The sequence below is a fragment of the Chaetodon auriga genome, chromosome 9, assembly GCF_051107435.1.
Source record: "Chaetodon auriga isolate fChaAug3 chromosome 9, fChaAug3.hap1, whole genome shotgun sequence".
Lineage (NCBI taxonomy): Eukaryota > Metazoa > Chordata > Actinopteri > Chaetodontiformes > Chaetodontidae > Chaetodon > Chaetodon auriga.
The window spans coordinates 19,163,941-19,176,883 of NC_135082.1; the positions used below are offsets into that span (position 1 = coordinate 19,163,941).

The window sequence follows — 12,943 nt, forward strand, 5'->3', positions numbered from 1 at the left end:
AGACAGACAGACAGGCAGGCAGGCAGGCAGGCAGGAGCGCCTCTCCTTATTTTCCATGACAGGTGCATTGCCTCAGCTCTGTTTACCACAGCGGGGCTGCTTCTGTGGCGGTTCTGGGGAGGGGCCAACAGGGGCCAGTGCCCCTGTAGCACTGATTCTGGACCCCCCCTGTGGCCCCCCCTCCGAACGTAGATTATACAGTAGCGCCGAGTCGCCGACGTCAAAGGTGGAACTAAAGTGCGTGGCTTAACATTCTAGTCGGACCCTTTAGTGCGCTGCACCACTGAAAAAAAATGAGCGCGAACATGTGAAGCAGTCCGAAGATTACCACAACGACGAACGATCTTACACTGTCAAGGTAAGACTTCTGGTAAAGAAATGTTGTTTGCTAACTTTATGAATTATAATAGCATCCTGCCAGAACACCAGGTGTTAATGTCATCTTAAGGTGATTGTATGGTTCTAGCTGACGTTAGTTACTATCCTTAACGTACGTTATCAACAAAACCAAGCAAGCCCGCAACAGTAGGGTTGCTGAAGTGTAATTCCTCTTAATTGCTTTTTGTCTGTAGTGAAAAATGAGTACAGTACAGCTCGTACAGCTCATTGAGCCATACAAAGAAGTTTTTTTTTTAGCTCTACAGACTCTGTAAAATAGCTGTCGCAATCCCAGTAAGCACTGCTGCTTGTGAACGGAGTTTTTCCACATTAAAGCTTGTGAAAACCTACCTCAGATCCACTATGAATGACGACAGATTAAGCAATCTGGGTGTACTTAGCATCGAGTCTAGGAGGGCAAAAGCACTGAATCTTGACTCATTTGTTGATCGGTTTGCCAGAAATCACCAAAACCACAGAATACAGTTGCTGTAATAGTAGGGCAGCTTAAGACTATCCCACAAGATCTGCAACTATATGAATCTCTTATCAGCACTTAATTCAGTAATACTGTGACTATTATACTGTTTTTCATCATCACTGTAACGTTATGACTGCAATGGTTTAACAAGTTTTATGAAAATAAAAAGTCAAATAAGATTTCGAATCTTTGTCTTTTTTGCCGCGGGTTTAATGTGCCCCTCTATCAAAACCCCTGGCCCCAGCCAGGCCCCCTCAGTGAAATTGGTCTAGAACCGCCACTGGGCTGCTTGTGGAAAATTTGGCCCTTTAAAAAAGCCCATCAAGTAGCTCAGTTCGACTTTTCTCCCACATTAACAGTTTAAGGGCCAGTTTGTTTTGAATGGGAGCAAAAACTTGGAATCAAGTTTTGGAAGTGCGCGGCTTTTACTTACTTCACTTAACGTGAGCATTACAATACATATGCAACAAGAGGCACCGCAGATGGTGTGACTGGAGTTCCTATCACACACCATGCCATTATTTATTGTCAGGGCGTATGCAAAGTGATGGAGGAACCACACACTGTAAAACAAATGATCACCTATAAAAACTGCCTGCAGGTCACACAGGGTGGTGCTCATTTCCATTTACAACAAATCGTATTTTTCTCCCAAACAGCATAAATTATTAACTTCAGCAACTTCTCCCCATTTTAAACCTCATAATCTCTTCTGTTTTTAGTCCTGACTAATTACATGTGCATGCAGCTGAAAGCTACAGCCAGGTGTCCCCATGTGTTTACAGACATAGGTGCCAAGCTTGACTGGGAATGGACAGGAGGTGGCCTTGGATATTTCTGCTGACTTTGTATTTCAGATGATTAATACTACACTTAAGAGGAAACCCGTACGGGCCATCACTCACGAAGAAAATCTAACCGTGTCCGTTGAAAATGGCTCTTTTGGCAGGTGGCGCAAAGACGCATTTTGTGCTTTTACCACCTCCTCAGCAGACACAGATGGGTGACAAAGGGGAAAAGGCAAACACATTAACTGTCTTAGTAAAGTGTTGGTCCACCATGAGGCAAGAGAACAGCGTCATCGCTCCTTAGCATGGATTTGTCCTGGAAGGATAAACACCGTTCATCCAGAAGATATCCCCTTATTTGGATCCAAAATCTTAACATAGCTGTTCAATTGGGTTCAGACCCAATGACCGTGAAGGCCATATCATATGATTCACATAATTTCCACACTCATGAAACCATTCAGTTAGTCCCTTGTATGGAAGCTTCAGCATTCTCCATCTCCTCCCGTTTATTTTTTCTTTGTCAGCAGTCTATAGCTCAGAAGTGAGACTGTCATGTAGTGTTTTTGTTAGCTGTTGCCTCCTGAAGGTCAAAAGATATACTGAAAAGGCAGAGCAGTACTATATGTTTATATGATACCTTTACAACCGTGTCAAATATTTGAATCCTGTGGTTTAACAAGTCGTGATATTGCTTTGATAAGTTTGGGTGTTCCCATAATTACAGCACACTGATGTGAGAATAAGGAGCAGTGAATGTGAGTCATGTCTCAGTCTTCAGCTCTTCACTGCAGCCAACTACAAGGGGTTTAGGGGTCAAACACCGGAGGGAAAAATCAATATATGGAGTATAACGCCACATGAGTCACCTAAACCACAGCTGTCCAGTGGCCAACAGATAAGCCTGTGGTTGAGGCATGGCATGTGATAGAGGACTGTACGAGTGTGATGCAGGGTGCTTCTAATAACACAGCGTTTGTGCTCAGTCAACCTGCGTTGGATAGATGAAGGTTTATAAAAACAATGCAGCAGCTGACAAATGAAACAAGCATAGAAACCAGCTGGTGCAGTGTTTGGTTGTATTGGAAACTTATGGACGACACAGTTGCCCATTTCTTCATCTACAAACACTAAAACGATGAATGCCATAGTGTCCACTCAGTATCTGTGTTCATGTCTTCAGCTCAGGATGGTCTGCACTCCAAGTCCAGCACAGTATGGTGAACATGAGGTGCATATGACTTAACATGTTCAATGTTCTGGATGTTTGTTATCCACAGCGCACCAGTGATGTCCTTTAAAAGAAAGGCGATGCGGTTTGCTGTGTCATCGGCCCAGGCTTGCCACACCTCTCTGTCAGCCGTCTTCCCAGAAACCCTCTGGGTGGCATCATCGATTGCTGGAATGGCTGCCCTGTCCGGTAATGGTGAGGTAACGTTCTGGTGAATGTGCAAAATTCCACCAGTTGCTCTTTTCAGCAGTCGACAGGCAACAGGCCAGCCGTCTTCAGAGCTCGGAATGAGACCCAGGTTCACTCTGTCAGCAACGTCACACAGCTGGAGCTGAAAAACATTTCAATCAAAAAACTCTTCAATACTGATAATTAAATACTGTGGTATTAGCTAAGAAATACCACTTATATTTGAGTGAAACTTCATTAGTTCTCTTTTGTGCAAATGCAGATAACGTGGAAAAACCTTGGGGAGGATCCAATTACTGCTGGCATGATATTCAGTGGAGATGGGAACTAATCTAACCACTAGAGGGCATAAGTCAACACTCTCACCCTTGTGGTGAAGTATTCAATTAAGACAGAGCCAATATTGTAACTGTGTTTGAACAACACATGTCCCATCAGCAGTATAGGATGCATATGAAAACACATTACTTGTCGGTTGTCTCCTCGGTGAACGGTGCAGCGGTCAGACACCCCGTTTGCCACAAGGTTTTTCTGTAAAGCTTCAAGCGCGTCAGGGTTCCACTCACAGGCGTGAACATGGCTGGCCCCTGCATGTACCAGATATGGGAGAGTGAAGTATCCAATACCTGAAACAAGATACAGTTGTGATAATTAGTTACACGACAACATCCATGTCATGATTCAATGTAAACTTGGTCTACAACCGAGATTCATCAGAGATATTCACTCAAACATCCTCAGTGTGGATTGTATGATAAAGGACAGGATAAAATGTTTTATTTCTTGTTTGGTGATGTTTAAGTAAAAAAAAAAAAAAAAAAAAAAAGATTTGTACTCTATCTTCATCTATGTAAAAGCCTGTCACACAGTGACAAAGTTATCCCACCTGCATACAAGTCCACAACAGTCTCCCCTCTGCAGTCGAATCCAGCCACTCGGAGCTTCTCTGTTATGTTTCCAGCTGAGAACATGCATTTGGTAACATCAAACTCATACCTGAAACAAAGGTGAAGACATTAGAATTTCAGACTTGTTCACAGTTAAATTCATTCATTAATGTGTCCATGACCTATACAGTGAGTAAATCAACAACAATTGGATTGATGAGGACTGAGGCTAACCTGATCCTATTGTCCACATGTTTGACCCAGCTGTGCTCTCCCACCAGCATCGTCACCGCAGGAGACCTAAATCCATCCCTGGATATTCGACTCATCTTTGCCAGCCGCTTTGCCCCCAGTCCTTTGGCCACTGCACTCCATAGCTGTTGATCTGAAAAAGTAAAAAGCTATCAATAAATGTCCTCATTAATTGTTCTGTATACCTAGAACCATAGAAAAGTGGGGCTAACTTTGAGAGCAGTACCCATTTTCTTCCATAGTGGCAGGGAGAAACAGCAGTCTGCCAGCAGGACTAGATCTCCATGCCTCTGGAAACTGCGAGGGAGGTCCCCCCTCAGCTCCTCCGTCCATCTTTCACCATGAGATTCCAACAGCTCCTGAAGGATTTTCTCTAATTTATTACCTTGTGTCCGTCGTGTCTCCTTCTTTGACTGCAGAGGAGACTGTGGTGAAAACAAGACAAACAGGAAATGCATATAAATACTTTAAAGCTGCAGTATAGTGCTGGCTGTTGCTAATAGTATTTAAGTGAAACTCAGCTTTAATTACCTGACTCCAAACTATTTCACAAACACTGCCTGAAGCCACCATTGTTCTGAGAGACTGGAGATCAAGTTGTGACAGACAGGATGGCAAGATGGGCAGGAGGACTGTCCCATTTGAGTCTTTCAGTAAACACAAACTCAGGTCAAGAGCTCCTCGGGACTCTAGACATCTCCTGTAAGATAAGACCTAAAAAAATTAGAGGCAGGCAGCCACAGGAAATATAATTAACTTGTTAATCAAATAGTGTTTCTGTGGACACTGCTTGCCCCCCCCCCACAACGTCCAATGTTCACATGCTAACTGCTAGCTAACTTAGCTATTCACTCACTTAGACGGCCTATTACCTGAACTGCTGTGCATGGCACTGGGACACACGAAGGCAGGGCACGCCGTCCATTTACAAGCGAACAAACACATCCACTCTTCTTGTGTTTGACGGTTCCAGAACGCTAATTTAGTCTAGAACGAAAATTACAGGTGACCGGTACCTGCTCCACAACAACACACAACGCGTGTTTCTAGTCGGATCATTATGCAGGACGGACGTTTGAAAATACAAAACTTTATTGTAAAGACAAACTGCTGCATCATGAATTAAACCACCACAGTTTAAGCTTTTCTGTCGCCGAAGCAGAGCCGTTTATTATCACAATGTGATAGCTATCGTTTTATTTATGCCATATATTTGTTAAAACCGACAGTTTTCGCTAAACTTCAAGAAGGCATAAGTCCGTTTGGACAAGTTGCGCGCCAATGTCGATAGATGGAGACAAACAGCTCAAAACCCATGAAGGTGAGTTATGCTAGCTACATGTTTGTTAGAAAAAGTGAAGTAACGTTTATATGCAGTAAAGACAATGTTATTCTTGTCCATTTAGACGTGTCCGTTGAACTACTTGATAAAACAGAACAAAGAAAAGTTCTAATCAAGTGTGTCACATCAATGCGTTAAAATGGCGCATGCGCTTACATGCTGTGACAGATATTCTGTGGTAAACAAAGGTACAAGAAAATGATTTGAGTTAGCATAGTCTCGAATGGGAAAACATAGAATAATTTAGTAACACCTGTCAACAGAATATCTCCGCATAAGAATGTTTTTATTTTATTTTATTTTTAGATATTTCAGGATTTTCTTCTCTTTGTTTTAAAACTGCTTGTCCCAAATCACTATTCTACCATAAAGTGGAACTAAAATACACACAGTTCAGTATGATTTGGAATTTTTTTTACAGAGATGCTGGTGCACGAGATTTCATGAGACTGGAAAATGCTGGTGGTTTCATATTGATAGAAATGTAAGCAAGATAAACTAGTAGACTTGTTGATGTGCTCTCTGTGATACTGTATGTGTTTGCACTAATGCCCCTTTGGAATATGTGTTTGTTAGGGTGATTGAGGTGCCACTGTTGTGTCATACCATTTTCCCTATTGGGCATAAAGCTATCTATATATCTGCTGTACATTAAGCCTGTCATAAGCTTTCTGTTGGAAGTATGATCAAAGTACCTCATTCTCCCTGATCTCTCCTTACGTAATGAAAAAGGGCACCCTATTTTGAATTCTGACTTTTAGCTGTCATGCAGTCATGAGTACATTTGAACCCGAGTTGGCAGGTTGGTCAAAGAAACATCTGACAGGTCATGTATTAATAATATCCTGCTCTGGGGTGGAAATAAAACCGCAGGGATCCTGACTGATGGAGACGTACAGGAGCTTTTCCACCTCTGGTCTGTAACTTCAGCACAGACTGAGAGTGAAGGACGTTTGGTTTGCTCTCTGGGTCGTTTATGGTTCGGTCGTCCCCTGTGCGTCCAATAAAGTACCATTTCCTTTCCTCTGTGTAGCAACAAGGAGGCTGTAATGGCTGACTGTGCTGAGCCAATATTGAACCATCATAATCATCTTTTATGTCTTTACCCAAAGAGACTTAACTAGGGCTATTATGTGGCTTGTGTGGCCAGTGTAGATGTTATTGTTATTACTAGACATGAACATGTAACCACACAGACTTCAAATTATAAGCTCAAAAAGGTTAAGACTGAGATAAATACAAATTCTTCAGTGGCTGCAGTGTGGCATCCTGAAAGACTGGTACCGTCATGAGACACAACACAAGGGACTTACTGTCAGTAATGGAAAAAATAGTTTCCTGACTCCTTTTGACAACATAATTCAGACAGAACCAAATTGATTTTGAATCAGCTGATGATGAACGCAGTACAGTAACCAACAAACCAACTAAAGAACTAATCTGCACTTTGCATTTAAGTAAAAAATCACATTGATTTAACTGCAGATGTTGAAGTTTGAATCTTGAATAAAGTTTGATATTTAGATATGGATATGGAATGAAATGCATAAATCAATAAACTATAAATAGCATGCAACGCAAGAAAATGTTATAAAATTCAAGGTTGATACAGAATGAAAACATTAAAAGTAAATGTACCCAAGTACATTTACTTAAGGACTGTAAATTAAAGATTTTGGACACTAAACATATAAAGAGCTGATAAAACATGATGTTTCGTTATAAATTAAAGTACCCAGTTTAGTAAAGTGCCCACAGTTGAACAAGTACAGTAAGTAATTGTGACAGCTTTTCTCACAATTTTCAGAACTTTTACAAACCAATCAATTTATTAATCGGGGGAAAATAATCAATAGATTAATCCAGAATGAATGAAATGAAAATAATAATTAGTTGCTCCACCTCAACCAACTAGAACAATAAAATACCACTTTTGCATTAATGCCTGAGTCAAACATATTATATTATATTATATTATATTATATTATATTATATTATATTATATTATATTATATTATATTATATTATATTATATTACACACACAAGGGGCCATGCATTACTTCTATTTTCAATACTTTTGAGTACATTAATCCACATTGTACTTGCATATTTTCACTTAAGTAGCACGTTCAGAGTATTTCTACAGTGTGGTATTAGTACTTTAAATACTTACCTCCAGCACTTCTCTCAGGACCTCTGCAGTGTTTACCTGTGCTCTCTGGAGCCTTTAAACTGCACGTGGAGCAACACCTGAGGGATTAATGCGTCTGGGGTCTGTAACCAATTATCTCTACTGATACACTTCACAGTCTCCTCCCTTGGGCAATACCACAGGCGAGCGATGGAGCATATTAATATGATCTAAAGAGGACCTTCATCTGTGTCCTTTGTTCCCTCTTTTTTACCTGCCCTGCCCCTTTAAGATTAGACATTTCAATCTAGGCGTGTTTCCTTCTGCCATTGACTAAAACCGAGAGCTGCATCCTGCGGGGGGAAAAAAGCACATCAAACCTGTACATGCGTGCTGCCACACAGACGGCTATTTTCTAATTTTTGGAGGATTTCTGCGTTTTACATGAAGGCGCACTGGCCGTGTCCAGTAGCGCGGTCGCAGCCTGTGGACACGGAGCAGCTCGCCTGTGCGATCATTTATGATTTATCGAGATGATATGAATGTCAATCGGTCAAGGTCCGCTCTCCCGATGCAACAGCCGCGGCTGGATTGTGCAGCTTGTGGTGGGAAACATCTGCCGCAAGCATTCGGGTGAATTTGTGATAATTTGCCAATATTGAGTGGACGGTGAAGGGGTTGAGACTGAGCAGCGTGGGAGCCTCACTGTGGGAATGACATGCTGCAGCAAAGACGGGGAAACTGGGAATAATATGGATTAGAAAGCATCGATGATGTGACTGCGACGCTTTTGAACCAAAATGCTTCACGGCCGTGTCCATGTGCTGAAATCTTTAACAATACTGAGCAAGTCGTTTGTTTTTAGTCCGAGGACTGTGTCCCATTGACTGAACTGTGCTTGTGAGAATACCTGAGCGCAGGAACCATCGGCTTGTTGTCTGAATCGCTTTACAGTATAACAACTGACATTAACCCAGAGGAGGACCGAGGACTGGACGGAGGACACCATGTCGGCGGTGATGATCACGCGAAAGGTGCGGAAATGGGAGAAGCTCCCGGGGAAAAACACTTTCTGCTGCGACGGACGGGTGATGATGGCCCGGCAGAAAGGAGTCTTCTACCTGACCCTCTTCCTCATCGTCGGGACCTGCGCCCTCTTCTTCGCCTTCGAGTAAGTCATTTCCTCTCTGGCTCCTGCTGACCCATGGGAGGCAAAGCCATGATTTGCTCCAGAAAGTGTCTACAAGTCACTTCAGGGTTCATGTTCTGACGCAAAAATGAGTATGTCTACTTAACCTTATCCAACATTAACCAACTTTAAAGCTGCAGCAATTCGTCGATTAGTTGATTGACAGGAAAGTCTTTGGTTCCAGTTTGTCTCATGTGAATATTTTCTGGTCCCCTTTGTGTTCTGTGATACTAAAACAAATATCTTTGGGTATCTTTGGACTGTTTTGAGGACGTCACCTTGTCCTCTGGGGACTTTGTGATGCTATTTTTCATCACCTTCTGACATTTTATTGCATCCAGGCTGCTGCTTAGAAACTTCTGAGTCATCTCACTCAGTTAGGAACCTTCAGAAGCAAATTCATACATTTGACCGCAGCCCATTGCTGCAGACACTGGACCATCCTTCATGAAAGGAAAGGAGATAGTGCCGTCCCACAGTTCCTTGCAGCGGCAACATTTAAAGCTAACCATCGTTCAACATCCGTGTCACATAATTACGTAGCCGAGTGTAACTGCGTTTGTGTTTCCCCTGTGCTCATGAATTGTCCTTAACACCTTTCCTTGACCTCAGCAGAAAACATCATGAGATGTTTACGAAAAGACAGAATTTTTTTGACTATCCACCACAGCCCCGATGATGAGTGAGGAGGGAAGTTGGCGAACTTGACTCAACCTAACATGAATCAGTCTTCAATACATTCCCTCATCTGTGAACATCAGTTAGATTTTTTCATCGACAATGGTGGTTAACAGTGAAGACAACAACAACTACTTCACAGCTTCACCAAACCACATCTTTGTTTTCATTGTTTTGATTGAGAGACCCCTGGTGGCAGATATAGGTACGCGTTTAACGATTGATCGCTTAATGTTAGAAACGTTAGAAAGCAGTGAAATATGCCTGTTACACCAAACTCAAACCCAACTAAACATCGTAAACCCAAATATGTTCAGGCTGCTATCGTATATGGCAAAGAAAATAGTGAAATAGTCACATTTGATAAGTTTGAACCAGCAAATATTTGTATTTTTGCAACAAAAATTACTGAAATGATTAATCAGTAATCAGAATAGTTGCTAGTAGTTGTTCAAACCTCAATTTTTACTCCCATCTCAACCATTTCTCTTGTTGCATTTGATCTACCTGATGTGTCCACAATAGTTTTCAATCAGCACTTGACATTTGTTAGCTTCTAAATGGACTTAATGGTTTTGTTGTAACTTCCTGTATTGCCTTCATTTGCAACAACCAAGAATGTGTGTTTTGCTAAGCTCTCAGACACACTGTGGATCCATGTTTTGTTGCTCCCTGTCAGAGAAAAGGTTTATGATTGACCACATACTGGGGTGTTAAATATTTAATAACCCACACTGTCCAGCTTTTCCCCTGGTTTAAGAAAGGAAAGCTGCTGGTTTCTGTCGTCTCAGCACTTCTGTCTCAACCCACTACTCGCACAACCCAGTGGACTCATTAACACTGCGAAGAGTGCCAGTCGGCTCGGATGCGGCATGTAAACCCAAATCCTGTCAGTGTAAGCTGCACAGAGGATTGTTTTTCAAACGACGAACATGAGTTTGAGTAATAATCATAAAACAGTGCCTCCTGTCATGTAGATCGCACTCGTTTTCTGTCTTTGTCCCACTTGTGTCGTTTCTCTTCTCTTTTCTTTTAGCCTGAGAAATCAGGCACAATGATTAAGCACAAAATGCTGCCCTGTAACACAGTAACCCCTCTTGACTTTGGGTGTGTATGCAGCTACCGGGCCAAATGGATTTGGAGCATGTAGCAGAGAAGAGAAGTAGCTGCTCTCACATCGTGCCAGGCCCATCCCATTGCTCTCTCTGGCCTCCGGCTTTCGCTGGAGCCCGGACAGAAGGAGCTCTTGTCCAGCTCAGAGCAAAGAGGGAGAGATGATACTGCTCACGCTGAACATCCAGAGCCCAGAGGAGGCATTGCGGTGACTAATGGCTGGAGGGTTGTTAGCATACTATGTTCATATTACAGTGGAACATAATTATCTCTCATGGGGGGATGGATATTAACGTGGAGATTGGACCCAGACAACATGGGGTAATTTTCAGAGTCCCCATTACCACGGTGTGTTCATATTGTACATATCTGATTTGAACGTCTTGACAGACTAATTGCCTCCTGCAAAAAAGACTCTGAGGTTTAATGCGTTCACATACTGCAGCTACATTTAATAGAAACCTTAAAACAATAAGACCAGTGTTTCCTGGTATGAAGATTGTAGAATGAAACTTCGTCACTTAGTATTAGGGCTGCAACTAACAATCATTTTTATAACTGATTAATCTGCCAGTAATTTTCTGATTCAGTTGTTTTTGTGAGGAACTAATGAAACACGATAATATAATAAATATTACATTTTATATCATGATAATTTCCCAGAGCCTAAGATGCTTATATTGTCCAATCAACAGTCTAAAACCCAAAGATATTCAGGGATGTCCACCACTTTGGTCCAGAAATAAATATCTGCAGTGAAATGGACTGCCTTGAAATGTTGATACAGACATTCAGACCCCCCTCACTTTGGTGAACCTCTGACTTCTAATGTAACGCACCTGTCAGGTGGTTATTGTCCAGTACTTTGGTTTGTGATTACATACCTGCAAAAATTCCCATCAGCCTCAGCTGTACTGTGTTTAGTGCTGATCAGCAAATCTTAGCATGCTAACACTTAACTAAGATACTGAACGTTGTAAACATACCTCCTCAACGTCAGCATTTTGGCATCGTCACTGTGAGTGTGTTAGCATGCTGACGTTAGCATTGAGCTCACAGCAACACTGTACCTAAATGCAGCCTCACAGAGCCGTTAGCATGGCTGCAGACTCTCAGTCGTGTTAGTTGGCCTTTCGTGTTTCACTCATGCTTGGCACAAGATTAATCAGTTATCAGAATAGTAGCAGACTGATTTTCTGTCAATCAACTAATCAATAAATTGACTAACTGTTATAGCTCTAGCTAATATGATTTATAATGTTGGAAAACACAGTACAGTAGCCATAATGTATCAAAAAATCAATTTGTAAAAGGCTTGGGATTGATTAGAAACTGAGCTAAAGTCTATTGCGTGCACAACATGTGCATGACACTGCATCATTACAGTCTAATTTTAAAGAAGAAAAGCTTCTGTGTGGGATAATTCTGCTGCATTTTGCTGTAGTCCATACTCAACCATAGACCATTCTGCTGTCACATACACTGTCTTTGTCGTGTAGTTCCCTTGTTTTGGAGGGGCTCAGTCCCTCACATGTTGTCTTGAGGTTGAGCCGGGAGCTGCACTGTGGCATTGACGTGAGAACAGAGAGGGCAGTGTCCTGGCGTGGGCTGGCTCATATCCAACGGCAGCCGAGCAGACATCTCACTTTTATCACCAGCCACTGGCACCCCGCGCAGGGAGACCTCTCTGCGCTTTAATTTGTGCTAAATTGCGGAAACGAGCAGTCAAATACACAAATGGAAAAACCCATTAGGGACAGCTAAACAAATTATTCACTGAAGAGGTGGGCACCGCCTGTTTTATCGTGTGCAGGCGGAATCAATTTTAGGACTCTGTGTCCTTACCCTGTCAGTTTTGTGCCCATTTAATATCCACTGATCTGATGTTTTCTATTATTTTACATAATTCCATGTACTTGTGATGTACAAAAGGCTTTGGTGGTCGTTTGCCAAATGTGTATATGTCCTCAAAAGGCTTCCTCGCAGTTGGATGTGCACTTGTTTGGTTCCCTTTTGTATGTTTGTGTAAATGTGTATGTGCTGTGCGTACATGCATGCATATGTGCATGCGGGTAGCCACCTATGGAGCTTGGATGAAGGAACAAGAAACTGGAACACAGGGACAGTGTGTCATCTGTCTGTCCACCCCAGGACGCCGAGCTACGAGGCCAGAGAAGCATATGTGCATGTACCAAGACTGGCTCTTTCTTTTTGCCCGTGCGCGTGTGTTTGTCTTCATCCTGTCGTATGCTGCAAGGTAGAGGCATCCAGTGTGTCCGGTTG

At 42.3% G+C, this 12,943-nt stretch overlaps 2 protein-coding genes across 3 annotated transcripts in view; one reads left to right on the forward strand and one right to left on the reverse strand.

The window, feature by feature from the left end:
• Positions 1–1,269: 1,269 nt before the first annotated feature.
• On the reverse strand, positions 1,270–5,253 carry tyw2 (tRNA wybutosine-synthesizing protein 2). Its single transcript, XM_076739244.1, has 7 exons — positions 5,079–5,253; positions 4,738–4,906; positions 4,433–4,631; positions 4,189–4,339; positions 3,954–4,063; positions 3,536–3,693; positions 1,270–3,209 (listed from the first exon to the last, which is right to left on the reverse strand). The coding sequence occupies exons 1-7, from the start codon at positions 5,129–5,131 to the stop codon at positions 2,832–2,834; spliced, it is 1,218 nt and encodes a 405-aa protein (XP_076595359.1). The 5' UTR covers positions 5,132–5,253; the 3' UTR covers positions 1,270–2,831.
• A 2,676-nt stretch (positions 5,254–7,929) lies between these two features.
• zdhhc9 (zDHHC palmitoyltransferase 9) overlaps positions 7,930–12,943 on the forward strand; it is a 28,088-nt gene continuing 23,074 nt past the window's right edge. Inside the window, exon 1 of one of the 2 annotated variants that reach the window (XM_076738754.1) lies at positions 7,930–8,851. In XM_076738754.1, coding sequence (XP_076594869.1) covers positions 8,688–8,851 — 164 coding nt within the window. In that variant the 5' untranslated portion in view covers positions 7,930–8,687. The remainder of the gene's footprint in view (positions 8,852–12,943) is intronic. The other variant, XM_076738753.1, reaches the window with a different exon arrangement.